Genomic DNA, 14,779 nt, shown 5'->3' on the forward strand with positions numbered 1-14,779 from the left:
TTTTTCTATCAATTTCTAGCTAGATTCATCATCACTTTGGAACTCTTGTTTGTGGAGCCAGTAATCCGCCGCTCAACTTCAGTTCCAGTCAGGTTGACCGGCACACCTGAATTCGGAATCCAGGTAAGATTAGTATAACAGTATGCATATGTAGATTACATGTTTAGCGTGCATGTAGGAAGCCTGCTAGATTACATTAGTTATGTATATAGGCTTCGAACCATCCAACCCTGTCACGTCGGTACAGGCTGGAGTATGACCAGCAGCCGGAGTATGACCGGTTCGACCGATCAGGCTGACATTTGGTTGGTGGTTCTGTGCTATTGACCTATCCCGTCGGTACAGGCTGGAGTATGACCAGCAGCCGGAGTATGACCGGTTCGACCGATCAGGAGGATACTTGTCAATAGTACCGTCCCTATGAACGTTCAAAACTCAGTACCATGTTGGACATGGCAGTAGTGGCTCAGTACCATGTTGGACATGGCAGTAGTGGGACTCAGTATCGTGTTGGACACGGCAGTTAGAATTTTGTATGAGTATTATTATGCTTTTCTTACTGAGTCTGTCGACTCACAGTTTACGTTTATGTGTAGGTAAAGGCAAGGCTATAGCTGATGGACCGTGAGCGAGCTTATGAGATTGTACATGTCGGGGCGGTTAGGCCTGGAGCGTACGATCCTCGGGACAGCAAGGCTGAATTTTGTAACTGGTCGTTAGACGACTTTTAATTTTATGTAACAGTTAAACAGTTAAATCTTTTGTAAATGATTTTATAATCGGGATCCCGAGTCTTTTGTAATATTGTTTTATAAGTTTAATTAAAAAGCAAAATTTTAATTAATCACGTTTTTCCATAAACCTCGTTGATTAGCAACGAGCTGCACAGTACGTTTAAAAATCACGTAATACGCCTAAGTTAGTTAGGGTGTTACAATTTGGTATCAGAGCCGCCAGGTTGTCTTCCGAAGATCGTCACGACATGTACAATCATCATCAGCAGTTAGCTCGGTTCACGGTTCAGTAAGCCTTTATTGCTTTAGTAGTTTATTTTATTCAGTTATGAAAAGAAAAGCCTGTTAGGAAGCATGTTAGTAGCCTGATAGTAGAATAGGCGCATGTTTCGTTTTTAATTTCCAAATTAAGCGGCATTAGTAAGCTCTCCTTGAATACGACCTGATATGCCAACTCTTGGTTTCGCAGGCGGTTCTAACTAGATGGACGCCAGGCGGACTACCAGGAGTCAGGGCAACTCCGTAGGGTCGAACCAAGGACAGGGAGCTCAGTTTCCCCCACCTGCTAGGGGCCGAGGTAGAGGTCCCCGAGGCAGGGCTCGTGGCCGGGGTGATGAGAACCCGCCACAGGCTGCCCAGGCTCCCCCAGCCGATCAGGGAGCCCCGAATTGGGAGTTGCGGTTTGCGGAGATGCAAGCCCGGATCGAAGAACAAGACCTCGAGATTCAGAGGTTGAGACAGCAGGGTGCTCCTGCAGTTCCTGTGCCCGTAGTTCCAGTGGCACCTGCCCCTGCTGCCCAGGCCGAGATAGTGGTGGCGGCCCATAGATTGGAACCTCTGTATGAGCGGTTCCGGAAGCAAGCACCTCCGGTTTTCCTGGGAGGCCCGGACGTAATGAAAGCCGAGCAGTGGCTGACGGTGATCACCAAGATTTTGAATTTCATGGGTGTCACCGGTAACGACAGAGTGGTGTGCGCCACATTTCAGTTCCAGGAGGACGCTCTGGTATGGTGGGACATGGTGTCTCAGATCCATGACGTCACCACCATGACCTGGGAAAGGTTCCAGGAACTCTTCAACGCAAAGTATTACAATGAGGCGGTCAGAAGCGCCAAGAGGAAAGAGTTCGCTCACCTGACCAAGCGTGAGAACATGAGCGTCACTGAGTATACTACTCAGTTTGATCGGTTGGGGAGGTTAGCCTCGGGAATTGTGCCGACCGACTTCAGCAAGAAGGAGAAGTATCTGGACGGGTTGAATGCCAGGATCAGGCATGACCTGATGATCACCACCGACGACAGCACCACCTATGCTCAGATGGTGGAGAAGGCACTGCGAGCTGAGGGCGCAGTAGGGTGTATGTCAGAATCAGCCAGTACTCCGGTTAGTGGCGGGGCTCCTACCCCTCCTGCATCAGGCTATAGCAGGGGGAGTAGTGGTTCGGCCATTGACCAGAGGAAGAGGGCACCCACTGCTTCCGGTGGCTCGAGTCAGAACAAGAGGTTCCGGGGGAACCAGAACAGAGGGAGTCGTCCTGGTGGTACTGAGACCCGATTCTCCTATCCCGAGTGCCCTAGCTGCAAGAGGCACCATCGGGGCGAGTGCAAAGGTCAGGGATGCTTTCATTGTGGCATGCCCGGACACTTCAAGAGGGATTGTCCCCAGCTCCGACCAGAGGCACCGAGAGCTCCAGCGATACCCACTCCAGCCAGGGTGTTCGCTATCACGCAGGCTGATGCAGATGCCAGCCCATCAGTTGTCACAGGTCGGCTTTCTATTAACAACTCACTATATTCGAGTCTTTGTTTGATTCTGGGGCTACACATTCTTATGTGGCGGCCAGAGTCTTTAGTAAATTGGGTAGACCCTATGATAGATATGAATCAGGGTTTGGAACCCTGTTGCCTGGCGGAGAATTGGTTATCTCCAATAGGTGGATTAGGTCTATGCCGATCAGGATAGATGGTAGAGAGTTAAGCGCTGATCTGATAGAGATGAGTTTAGTCGAATTCGATATTATTTTAGGAATGGATTTCCGGTGCAGTAAAATCGCAGAAAGTGGTTTTACACAATAAGAGAAACAGAAGGAAAAAGCCCCCATTCTATGCCCTAAGCAACCGTTGAACGAAGAACATATGGTTTTCTTCAACAAAAATGCACGATAATAACAGAGGCATGATAATGGCGATCCTACAACTAAAGCAATAAACACAAAACAGAACACCTGAAGAACCTAAACACTTGCAGGCCCAGAAATCTCAAAATGCGAACCCAGGAAAAGCAAACAAAGCAAGTAAAAGCATGTCATTACTAAAGGATGCAAGAAACTTACAGTAAAGTGTTGAACTGGGAGTCCTGAGTTTAGTCGAGTAAAGTCGAGAAGGACTGACGATAGCAAACTAGGAAAAACTGGAAAAAATGGCGAAGTGTTAAGAAGGTTCGTGCTGTTTTTGAAGAATTTTCTCTCTGGGAAATTCGAGCAAAAATGGCAAGGAATGGAAAGTAACCGAAATGAAGGAAAGATGGTGGCTTTTATAGGCAAAAGTGTATGAGGAACAGGCGTCACCACCTACAAATCGTACGGTGGGGGAAATGCACGATTCTAATACCCAAAGATCAACGGATCAAATTGAGTTGCCATAAAGGCGGTGGAAACGTTTGAGTATCCGTCTGACACCATTAATGTGCCGCATCAATCAAAGGGCGTGAAAAGAATCGACCTCGGCAGAAAAGCGAATCGCTGCATTTAATGCCATCATTAGATGCACCCTCACGCGCCCCAAGCTCGTGCCGGGAAACCGAGGAGGCGGCCGGAGACGCCTCTGCAAAAAGCGAATCGCTGCATTAAATGTCATCATTAAATGTGCTCCCACGCGCTCTGAGCTTGAGCCAGGGAACCGAGGAGTCAACCGGAGGCACCTAAGCAAGCCTTGGTTTATTTTCCAAGTAAACAAGGCTTGGGGGGTAAATGTTGCCCCTGATTTCGCCCAATATACGTGGACCAATCGAGCAGGGACACGTGGATCAAATTACTTGTAAATATTTGTTAAAGTCTTTGTATGCCACAAGGGAGCACCCTGGGCATAAGTCCCGGAGGGAGCACCCGGAGTACAAGGTACTCCTGGACGTTCGCATGGCATAAAACCTCTCCGCGAAGTGTCAGGCTCCTCCTGAGCAATCAAGTCGCATTTAATGCCGCATGGGAGGAAGCGTGTTGGGACTGCAACACGCAATAAAGTCTGACGGCACAACCCCCAAACAGCAGCGCCACAGTAATGATCATTTAAGTCTAGCAACGGCTACTCTGCGAAGAGTCACATCAATCACAAGGAAAAAAGGACATTCCTCATAAAAACCCTACAGCACCTAGGGATTTGACCATGCATCACCCATGGTATATTCATTGGGAATACCCAACTTTATGGATACTTACAGATACGTTTATAAAGAACAATCCTAGGGATTACCCCACCAAAAACACTATAAATACCCCCTCAAAGCTCATTTAAGAGGATGGAGAATCTTGGGTTGCATATGAGCAAGAAGAGCAAATACTCACCAAGAACATTCTCTGTATTTATGAGGGTAACATTCCCTCAATTGTGGAATCTGTATTAAATACATCCATTAATAACAACGACTCGTGGACTAAGGCTCATTAACGCCCCAACCACGTAAAAATCTTCATCTCACTTTCTTACAGCTCAATATTATAACTATATTTTAATAGTTGCCGAAAATCTCGGTCAACAAGTATAAATCATTTTTTTTTAGGTTAAATTTTTGAGTACATGCTTGTTGCATCTGTTATGGCAACAGTCCAGTTGATTCAATATTTTAATTTTTTTTTAAGATACCAGTCAGTTAGATTTATTATTTTTTAAAAACTAATTTATATTTGAAATGATTTTTTAAAAAAATAATTTATTTATTAATTTATAATCAGTGAATATTATTTACAATATATTTTCATTCACTTGTTCTTTTCCCTTTTTGTATAGTACTTGCTATAAGCATTGAATATTAAGTTATTATTCTCAACTTTTGCTCTTTATTTCTCAGGAATTTCGTATTCATTATTTTGTTTAATGTGATCTGATATATGAAAAGATCTAATCTATTATGCAGGATTGTATGTGATGTTGCAAACTCTTCTCTCACATTCCCAAAATTATCTGCGTATAATTTTTCATTTGATATGTAACCATGTCCATGCCCCTTCTATCTTTGTATTTTCACATCTTAACCATAATATTAAGATTTTGTAAAATAAAATATTATAAATTAATTTTACAGAAATATTATATCTATATATTTGTATTTTCACAGTTAACAATAATATCTATATTTTGAAAAAAAAAAATTAAAAATAATATTATAAATTAATTTTGTAGAAATATTACTTGTTTCTCCAAAAAATTATAGATAAATTATTAGCTAGGAACAATCTAATTGATAGGAGGCATATATCTATTAATGTTGTTGCATTAGTTAAAAAAAAAAATTCAAAAATCAAAATCTCAAATCTCATTTTAAAAATTAAAAAAAATATATTATTTAATTAAAAAAATTAAACATACATATATTATACTTAACATCACCTAATTAAATATAATTAAAAAAAAAACTAACTATACGTGCATTGCACGTAACATCAAGCTAGTATATATATATATATATATTTCTTTTTGATAAAAATATATATTTATATATAAGGGTGCACTCTTAATGGGCATTACACATGAATGGGTAATATTGAAAAAAATTGAGTTTTCATGATTAATTTTTTTATTTAACTAGAAAAGTTTCTCATTTTTTACATTATATGAATTGGAATTGTTCTATCAGTTGAAAAAAAAAATAATAAAAAAAATTCGGTAAAAAAGCGATAAAAAAGTTGAGTTTGACTTAAAATATTTTTCATATAAACATATTATTGATATAGTGTAAAAAAATAAGTATTTTTTGATATTTTCTTTAATTGAGTAGCTAAATTAAGTATAGAAATTCAAATTTCTCTTTTATTATTAGCTATCGGACCGAAATCTAATAGTTTAATATTTTTAAAATTAATATCACTTAAATTTGTTTTGTACTCATCAATGGGTAATACCCATTGAGAAGTGTTCCTTCTATATATGCACAAATTAAGAAATACTGTGTGTTTCTTTTTTAAACAGAACATTTAAGACATTACTACACTAGAGTAATCATTTTATTACTTGGCAAACAACATATTATATGCATTTTGAAGATACATTTTTATAAAGAATGATAAAATATTGAATTAATTATTTACATGTATTAAATATATATATATAAATAAAACTTTACAAAATAATTGTATTACTTTTTATTGTCTTAATCACTTTTATATTAAAAGAATTTAATTAGACTATAATAATAAAATAAATTATACATAATTATTTTTTATATTATTTATAATTTAATTATATAGCACCTAATATAAAATTAAGCATGCGTGCCTTGCAGTATATATGTATTTATACTAAAGGAATATAACTTTTGTTAAAAAAAAAGGAAAAAACTAAAATGTAACTGATTAGCTAATCTACGGGATATGAAATCAAAACATACATGTACTCACATAAATAAAGCTAATTAATGATAATATTACATATATATTAAAGGTAATTTAAAATATATTAAAAAGATCCTTAAAAAATATATATTAAAAAATCCTAACAAAAAACAAATATATCAAAAAGATTAAAATATCAAGTAATAAAATTGAGATATTTATAAATGGTAAAATATATAATATAAAAAAATGATTATAAATTTATATAAAATTGAGATATTTATAAATGGTAAAATATATAATATGAAAAAATGATTATAAATTTAAATGATTCGAAATTAATACCAAAATTACTCACCAAATCTTTTGTTGTGATCAGATCCTTGTTTATACAAAAGTGGTGATTCACTCCAATTGATTTTTCTTTTCAGAAAAAAAAAAAAAAACTCCAATTGATTTTATTTTTTTGAAAATGGATTCTTAATAAAAGAAAAGAACCAATACACCTAAAAAGGCAAGTCTGCAATTAGGACAATACTAACAACGACAAGATCCTCATTGCAAGAGGCACTAACTCAACCGAGAATGTATATTTCTTTATATTTATTGAGGTTCATCTCCAAAAATATATATATTGTTAAAAATGTTCTATTTTGTATTTTTAAATATGAAAGATAAATTAATTTACATTTGGTTGTTTTTAAATAAAATAAATAGGATTTGACTTTGTTGAATTATAATACTTGTAAAAGTTTGCACCTCAGTGTCCGCGCAAAAAATTAATATATTAAAGTTATTAAATAGATTTTCATACTGTAATTGTACTCGTAACATTAACATATGCAAAGTGTTGTGTTTTATTTTTCTTTTCTTTAAAAAATAAAGCAGAATATAACTAAAGCAAAATATTTACAATTAAAATTACGAAGAAATTTTTGTACCAGACAAAAAATTAGAGACTAAAACTATGGTAAAAAAATATCTTATTTATCCTTAAAAATATAATCAGAATTATTATTATTATTTTGAACTTAAGGATCTAACTGCTAAAGAACAATCTTAAGGTGTAAACTGAAAATCTATGAACAACTCAAGGGCAATAGTGCTAAAAATGCAATAAAATATAATTTACATAACAAGTTCTTACACTTTCACATATCCTTTTGAGTTTTGACAATTTTTGTTATTTGCAATATAATCGTTATTTAATTATTATATTTAATACAGACATTTTAGTTCCAGACTTTTCAAAAGCTCCTACCATAGAGTTGAAAATCAACTCTGACTCTCCTCTCCCTTCTCATTTCTCCGAAAAAGCCTCCTCAGGTATGGTTCTTCCTTTCTCAGCCATTCCTTATTCTGCAATTTCTATTTTGTTAATTCAAATATTTGATCGATTTGTTTGGTTAGAACTGTATTACATTATGGTTTGCTCTCTCTGTTTTCGTGCTGGGTTTCATGGTTGAACCCCATTCAGATTTTCTGATAAACATTCCAGATCTGTACGTGGAGATTTTGTAGTCTATTAAATTTTAGTTGATGCATAATGTTATCTTTCATATTTTGTTATAATTTTGGAGTGGTTTGGTTCTTAATTATTGGGTAATTTTTAGGATTTGCCTGTGGTTGTTTTGCCATTTACGCTTATGGAGGGAACTGTATTGACTCTTTGGAATGGGACTATTTGCATGCACAAGTATGATGAAAATATATATGACTTGTTAAGGTTTGTGTATATGTAATGCAGAGTTGTGCTTGGTTTTCCTGGCTTGTGAGTCAGTTAAAGATTTGAAAGACTAAGAGGCAATGTGAGAAGCTTCTTTTGAATTTGTTTATGGATTGGTACTGAAGAATTGTTGTGGATATTAGAATTGGTTTGAATTGTTTTGTTGAGGATTTGCGTATGGTACTCACTTACTGAGGCATAAAAAATGATTGGAAGGAAAAACATGGGTCGGCCATCCCCAGTGCTTCTTGTTCTTTTGGTGCTTGGATTTTTCTTCGCTACATACAATCTATTAACCATCGTAATGCACCACAAAGCCTCTAGCTCAGAGAATTTGAGTGCTGATGGATTGAAATTGTTAGAACCCGTAAGACTAATGCCTGAAGAAACGAAGACAGATGAGATTTCAAAATCAAAGTATCATGTCGCCCTTACAGCAACTGATGCTCCTTACAGCCAGTGGCAGTGTCGAATTATGTATTACTGGTATAAAGTGATGAAAGATAAGCCTGGATCAGATATGGGAAAGTTTACCCGAGTCTTGCATTCAGGTACCCCTGACAATTTGATGGAGGAGATTCCTTCATTCGTTGTTGATCCTCTTCCACAGGGCTTGGATAGGGTGAGAATTGTTTTTGTCCATCTTGTCATTATTGTCTCATTTTTTTTTATGAGATAAGATTCTATGATATTTGCATGTAAAATCTTTTGGATTTTTAAATATTTTTGTATTAATTGGATTCCTTGCTTCAAATAGTTTGTTGGTTGTATTTAAACTCATATAGTGACTAGGGAAGGCTAGACGACATTATTTGCATGGTCTAAATATTGTATTAGGCTGAACGCACAAAGGGATAATAGTGTTATTCCTGAAATTACTGAACCCACAACATGCAACTAGGTTTGAATGATATCATCTACTGAACCAATTGTGTTTACCATGACATCCTGCTCCTTCATTTGGCTTATGCTTGTAATGTATTTGTTCTAAATCCATTTGTTATTGCTCTTTCTTTTTTCATTATTTTATTTATTTATTTATTTATTTTCCGACAATCAAACTTACTAACTTGTACTAATGTTGTAACCAGGGTTATATTGTCTTGAACAGACCATGGGCTTTTGTCCAATGGCTGGAGAAAGCAACAATAGAGGAAGAGTTGGTTTCTAAATCTTATGTCTCCTGAATGTTTAGCCTTTCTCACCAGGTTAATTCTGATATTTGGCACTTTCATGTATGTGACAACTACAGGTACATTTTAATGGCGGAACCTGATCATATATTTGCAAATCCTTTACCCAACTTAGCAAAAGGAAATCATCCAGCAGCATATCCATTTTTCTATATTAAGCCCGCTGAAAATGAAAAAATAATTAGAAAATTCTATCCAGAGGAGAATGGTCCAGTGAACAATGTTGATCCCATTGGAAATTCTCCTGTAATCATTAAAAAGGTACAATTCTCTCAAAGAAGTGTTATACTCAAATTTCTGATGCAGACATTTCATTTTTTGTGCTTGTTGCTGAAGAAATTAAGATTCTCAGTTAATACAACATCAACATATGAATTGCAGCTGTGCTGTTTTCAATTTTTTTCACATCAACAAAAGTTTTACAATATAGTATTAAACCAATTCTTCTGCTTCAGTCCATTCTGGAGGAAATTGCTCCCACGTGGGTGAATGTTTCCTTGAGAATGAAAGATGACCCGGAGACTGATAAGGCTTTTGGATGGGTGCTTGAAATGTGAGTAGTACTTGATTTTAGTTTTGCTGTGACTGCCAGCATATCTTTATTTTTTCTAATATAAATATAATATTTCTTTAAATAAGGTATGCATATGCTGTAGCATCTGCTTTACATGGGGTGCGGCATATTCTTCGCAAAGACTTCATGTTGCAGGTTTGATGATATCCTCCTCCTCTGCTCTTTTCCCCAACCTTAACCTGACATCTCTCTCTCTCCCCCCTGTTTTATTTTTTGATGATATGTTCCAAGTTAAATTGAGGTCCATAATTGCAATTTGCACCTTTTCAGCCTCCGTGGGATTTGGAAGTTGGTAAGAGATTTATTATCCATTATACCTATGGATGTGACTACAACTTAAAGGTAATTCTCTCTCTCTCTCTCTCTCTCTCTCTAAGACACACATGCTCAGAGAGCGAGGACATTCGCACAAATATTATCATGTTTCTTTTTGGTTGTACTAATCTATAATTATGGTACATAATATTAGCAAATAAAAAATTTCTGTTGCATAACCTTCTCTTCTCTTTGACAAGACCTTTTCTTTATGTAGTATTATGGTCACAAACATTCTCTTACATGCTTATGCACTTTACTACCTAGTCTCTAAAGTTAATCTTTTGATGCCTTTAATATATAGGGAGAGCTGACTTATGGGAAAATTGGAGAATGGCGTTTTGATAAGAGATCTTATCTAAGTGGTCCTCCACCAAAAAACCTTTCATTACCTCCTCCAGGAGTTCCTGAAAGTGTGGTAAGTATCAATTTTTAGTTTATGATATTAAATGTTAGGTGGCTTAAGGCTAATTTAGGAAATTGATCTGTTTTTAAAACAGTCACATAAATTTGACTGTATTTTCAATGCTTATACGTAAGAGAAAAAAGAACAATTCATGGCTCTTGATCATAATTCCCATACAATACTGGTGAAGTGCTGACTAGTAATTCTAATACAATCACTAGGGGGATGTAATTAACACAAACATTTGGCAACTCTTTTGGAACTTTGTTTGGGTTTTGCTTTTTAATTGTTTGTTCTTACTTTTAGAGATTGCAAGTTTGAGTCTAATACTAGACTTGTTATATATGTAATAAATTATTCAGGGACTAAAGTAGGTCTTTTAGCATAATATTGTTCAACATTTGTCAACTGTTACTGATTAGCTTTTATGGCGAACTAGCGAACATTCTCTGATGCTTTAATTTTTTAAAGAGTTATTGTTGACTTCAGAAGCCTAATGCCCATTGACTTTATGAAGTCAGTGGGATTTGTATTACTTAAAAAGTTAATGAAGGTCACATAGGACTGAAATAACTAGGAGAAAAACATACAGAAGGAATTCTCTCAGTAAAGCTCTTCTCGTGTACCATGATAAAATGACAACCTCCACTAGAAGCGTCACATAATACAACACCAAATGCCCACAACTATCAAGCAACAAAATATGTACTAATCAGTCTCATCAAATACCCACAATTTGTTTTTTAATCTTTGTTTGTCAAACAGCCTTTTGCTGCCTGTTGCCTCATGCCTTAAGATTCTCATATTATCCATTAAATTTACCACATCTCAACAATGCCATTTTGGACGGTGGTTTGTTGCCATATTATCCCTCATAGATACCCATTTATGAGTCTTGAATTGGAGTTAATTATTTTAGTATGAAGTAAAGTCAAAAATGTGTTTCTCATTGATTTGCTTTTGTTGTGGAATACTTCTTGCAAGTATCTTTAGCTATTTGAAATTTATTTTTCATCAAGAATGTGAAGTTTCGATGTTATATTAAATTATGTCAGTTGGTGGTCATTAATTAAATGATTCATTCCTCTAACAAATAAAAAATATGAAATCATGCACTGATCCTTTTATGCAGGTAAGACTTGTGACAATGGTGAATGAGGCTACTGCAAACATTCCTGGGTGGGAAACTTAAGTCAATGTGAATAACAATTGCATGAAACAGAAGATGATACATATACAGATGGATCTTTGGTTATTGACAGTAAAAGTAAAGAAGTAAAAACACAACTGAAGGCTGCAATTCTTTTGTAAACACTAGATTTTTTTTTTTTTGGGTGGGGTGGTGTTAAACATTTACGACGGGGAGTTTACAGAGTTTTTAAACTACACTGGCCTCATTTCAGATATCAAGAGGTTCATTCTTGGATACATGTAATATGGAAGTGATCGCATTAGTTCGTTATAGAGCTTATATGATTCAAAGAAAATAATAATAATTAAAAAAATTACTTTTAGAATCCCCCCACACCACCTCAAAATGGACTATATGAGATTTCTTGATAATGCCCTGTTGAATCTTCTTTGAGACTAAATGGCAATCAATTCCCATATGTTTAAATGAAAGATAGGGTTGGTAGTAATGTGTAACAAGTCCTTTATGTTCAACCTTCAACTCTTTGAGTATAGACAACAACCACAATTTTTGAAGTAGTATTTGCCATTGTCTTGTTCTCAGCCTCTTTGCTAAAGATTTGCACATTGTGCATTGCTTCATGCCCTTTCAAGACACTAGAGAAGAGTAAGAAGATACAAAATCCAATAGTTAATCTCCTCGGACATCCCTCTTTTTGGGACTATCCTCAAATAAGCATACCTTCACGGACAAGATAAACATCCATTTCCATGGGATCATTCCCGGTTAAGAGATGACCTCCTTGGAAAAGGTGCACATCCCAGACAAGAAGGATATCCCTCTTCAAGGGACCATCCTAGATAAAGACATGACCTTCCAAGATATGATGGACAACCCTCTAAATTTTAACGCTGCCATGACTTAGGCACCTTTGGACAATTCCCGGCTAAGGCATGACCATTCCAAACATGATTGACACCCTTTTGTATGGAACCATCTCCGACAAAGGCATGACCTTCATGAATAGATTGGACATCCTTCTACATGGGACTATCCCATATGAAGAAATGACCTTGCTGAACATGATGGACAACCTTCTTCATTAAATTAATTTTGGCTAAGGCATTACCTTCTTGGACTGGGTGGACATATCTCTTCATGGGACAATCCTCGTCGAAGACATGACTTTCCCGGACAGGATGCACATCTCTCCAAGTCCTAATGCCCGACACGACTTAGGCACATTGAGAATGAGTCCAAGAGCTCCGGGCTGGAAACAATCTCTTCAAGTCCTAATGCCTGCTACTTAGGAATCTTGAGAATAAGCCCAAGACCTTCAGGCTTGGAAAAATTGTCTTTGATTCCTAACGTCTGCCATGGCTTACGCACATCTAGAATTAGCCAAAGGCCTTCAAGCTTGGAAAAATTTCCTCTATGTCTTAATGCCCGCCACGTCTTAGGTACCTTGGGAATTAGCCCAAGACATCCAAGCATGGAGAAATTCCCTCTAAGTCCTAATGCCCGCCACGAATAAAATACCTTGGGAATAATCTCAAACCTCTAGGCTTAAGGAACTTCACTCTAAGTCCTAACCCCCGCCAAGGCTTAGGCACCTTGGGACCATCCCCGGCTAATGCGTGACCTTCTTGGACAGGATGGATATACCTCTTCATACGACAGTCGTCGATTAAGGCATGACCTTCATGGATAGGGTGGACATCCCTTTTCATGGGACCATCCCCAATTAAGTCATGACCTTCCCTAACTCGATGGTTATCCCTCTTTACGGGACCATTCCCAAAAAAGGCATGGACTTCCCAGACATGATGGACATCTTGTTAGTTTTATGGTACTAAATTAGGTACACAACAGATGATTGTTACTGTTATCATTGTACCATATGCCTAATATTATTATATGTATATAGATATTAAACTGAAAGTACATAGATGAAAAGAATATTTACCTCTCGAAGCACATCAGGGTATCCTTGAGTCTTTTCGTATGTTGTATCCTCGAAACGATAATGACAAAAATGACACCTTGATCTTCCATATCTTCCACCACACCCAAGGATTAGCGTGGGCTAGTAGGATAATAGTGCATATAAATTTTTTGATTAAATCTCAACACATGAGCAAGAACTATATTTTTTTTTTGTGATAGAAAAAAAAGGGTTACTGCTTAATCCTTTTTAGCCTTTCAAAAAAGTTATGTAGATTTTTTTTTGTTTCAAAAACTATATAGAATTATATTTATACGGTATATTAAATAAACTCAATAAAGGTTTTACTTAATTAATTATTTAAATTCTGTATTAAATCTTATTTAATTATTTAAATAAATAATATAATCGAATTCGGTTATAGATATTTATATCTTATAATCGATTGAGGAAATCTCTCAAGCACTTGAGAGAATATCTCAACTACTTTTTAAATTCAAATATTTATCTATTAAATTAATTAATTAATCCAAAAATACAAAATTAATAGGGACACCCTACAATAGTGGTGCCTACACTGTGTGTGGACAAAGTGTAGGTGGTGCCTCCTCCGTCTTGGTTAAGACAAGGGATGTGTCTTTTATCTTAACAACTTATGTCTTTTTCCTATTTAATTAATCTGAAAAAAATAAAATATCTATTACAAAATAAATAATTACTATTTTGACAATTCAAAATAGATTTTTCTAAACTTTCATATACAATTTTTATCCCACCCCTTGATAGTGTTTCAAGGTGGCGATCTAGGGGCCATGGACCTAGAATTCTTAACTCTAATAAATTAGATTATTTATTGAATCTCATCAACTAAATAATCTTGTTTATTAATTCCATGATTACTCCACTATATATAAAATTGAACTCTTAGTAATTATAGAATTATATTTATTGAATTTTATTGTAGTGTCCATTGTATAATCAATTTCAATGATTTGCCCTCTTTGCGTCAGTTCGTAATTAGTTTTGTTTAAATTACCATTTTACCCTTCTAATTACTTCTTTATTATTTAGTATCGTTAATTCACTAGTGAAAGCATAATTAAGATCCAATTTAAATTTGCGCACAAATTTTTAGTTCTAGAATTAACACATAAATGGAGCCAATATTTGGTCTGTTAGGAAAGTCAGGATTACATAATTGTAGAACATGGT

The 14,779-nt window shown here is 35.8% G+C and overlaps 1 protein-coding gene across 3 annotated transcripts; it reads left to right on the plus strand.

The window, feature by feature from the left end:
• The first annotated feature begins 7,373 nt into the window (after positions 1-7,373).
• On the plus strand, positions 7,374-12,010 carry LOC115720899 (hydroxyproline O-arabinosyltransferase NOD3). Of its 3 annotated transcripts, none has more exons than XM_030650103.2 (9): positions 7,374-7,602; positions 8,024-8,624; positions 9,094-9,161; positions 9,255-9,456; positions 9,651-9,748; positions 9,835-9,904; positions 10,040-10,111; positions 10,389-10,502; positions 11,623-12,010. In XM_030650103.2, exons 2-9 carry the CDS (start codon positions 8,208-8,210, stop codon positions 11,680-11,682), a joined length of 1,101 nt encoding a protein of 366 aa, XP_030505963.2. In that variant the 5' UTR covers positions 7,374-7,602; positions 8,024-8,207; the 3' UTR covers positions 11,683-12,010. The 3 variants fall into 3 exon arrangements, with proteins under 3 accessions (XP_030505963.2, XP_060966909.1, XP_060966910.1); XM_061110926.1 differs by having other exon boundaries at positions 7,527-7,602; positions 7,890-8,624; XM_061110927.1 differs by lacking the exon at positions 7,374-7,602 and adding an exon at positions 7,677-7,778 and having other exon boundaries at positions 7,890-8,624.
• Positions 12,011-14,779: the final 2,769 nt, after the last annotated feature.

The sequence above is a fragment of the Cannabis sativa genome, chromosome 2 (genome assembly GCF_029168945.1).
Source record: "Cannabis sativa cultivar Pink pepper isolate KNU-18-1 chromosome 2, ASM2916894v1, whole genome shotgun sequence".
Lineage (NCBI taxonomy): Eukaryota > Viridiplantae > Streptophyta > Magnoliopsida > Rosales > Cannabaceae > Cannabis > Cannabis sativa.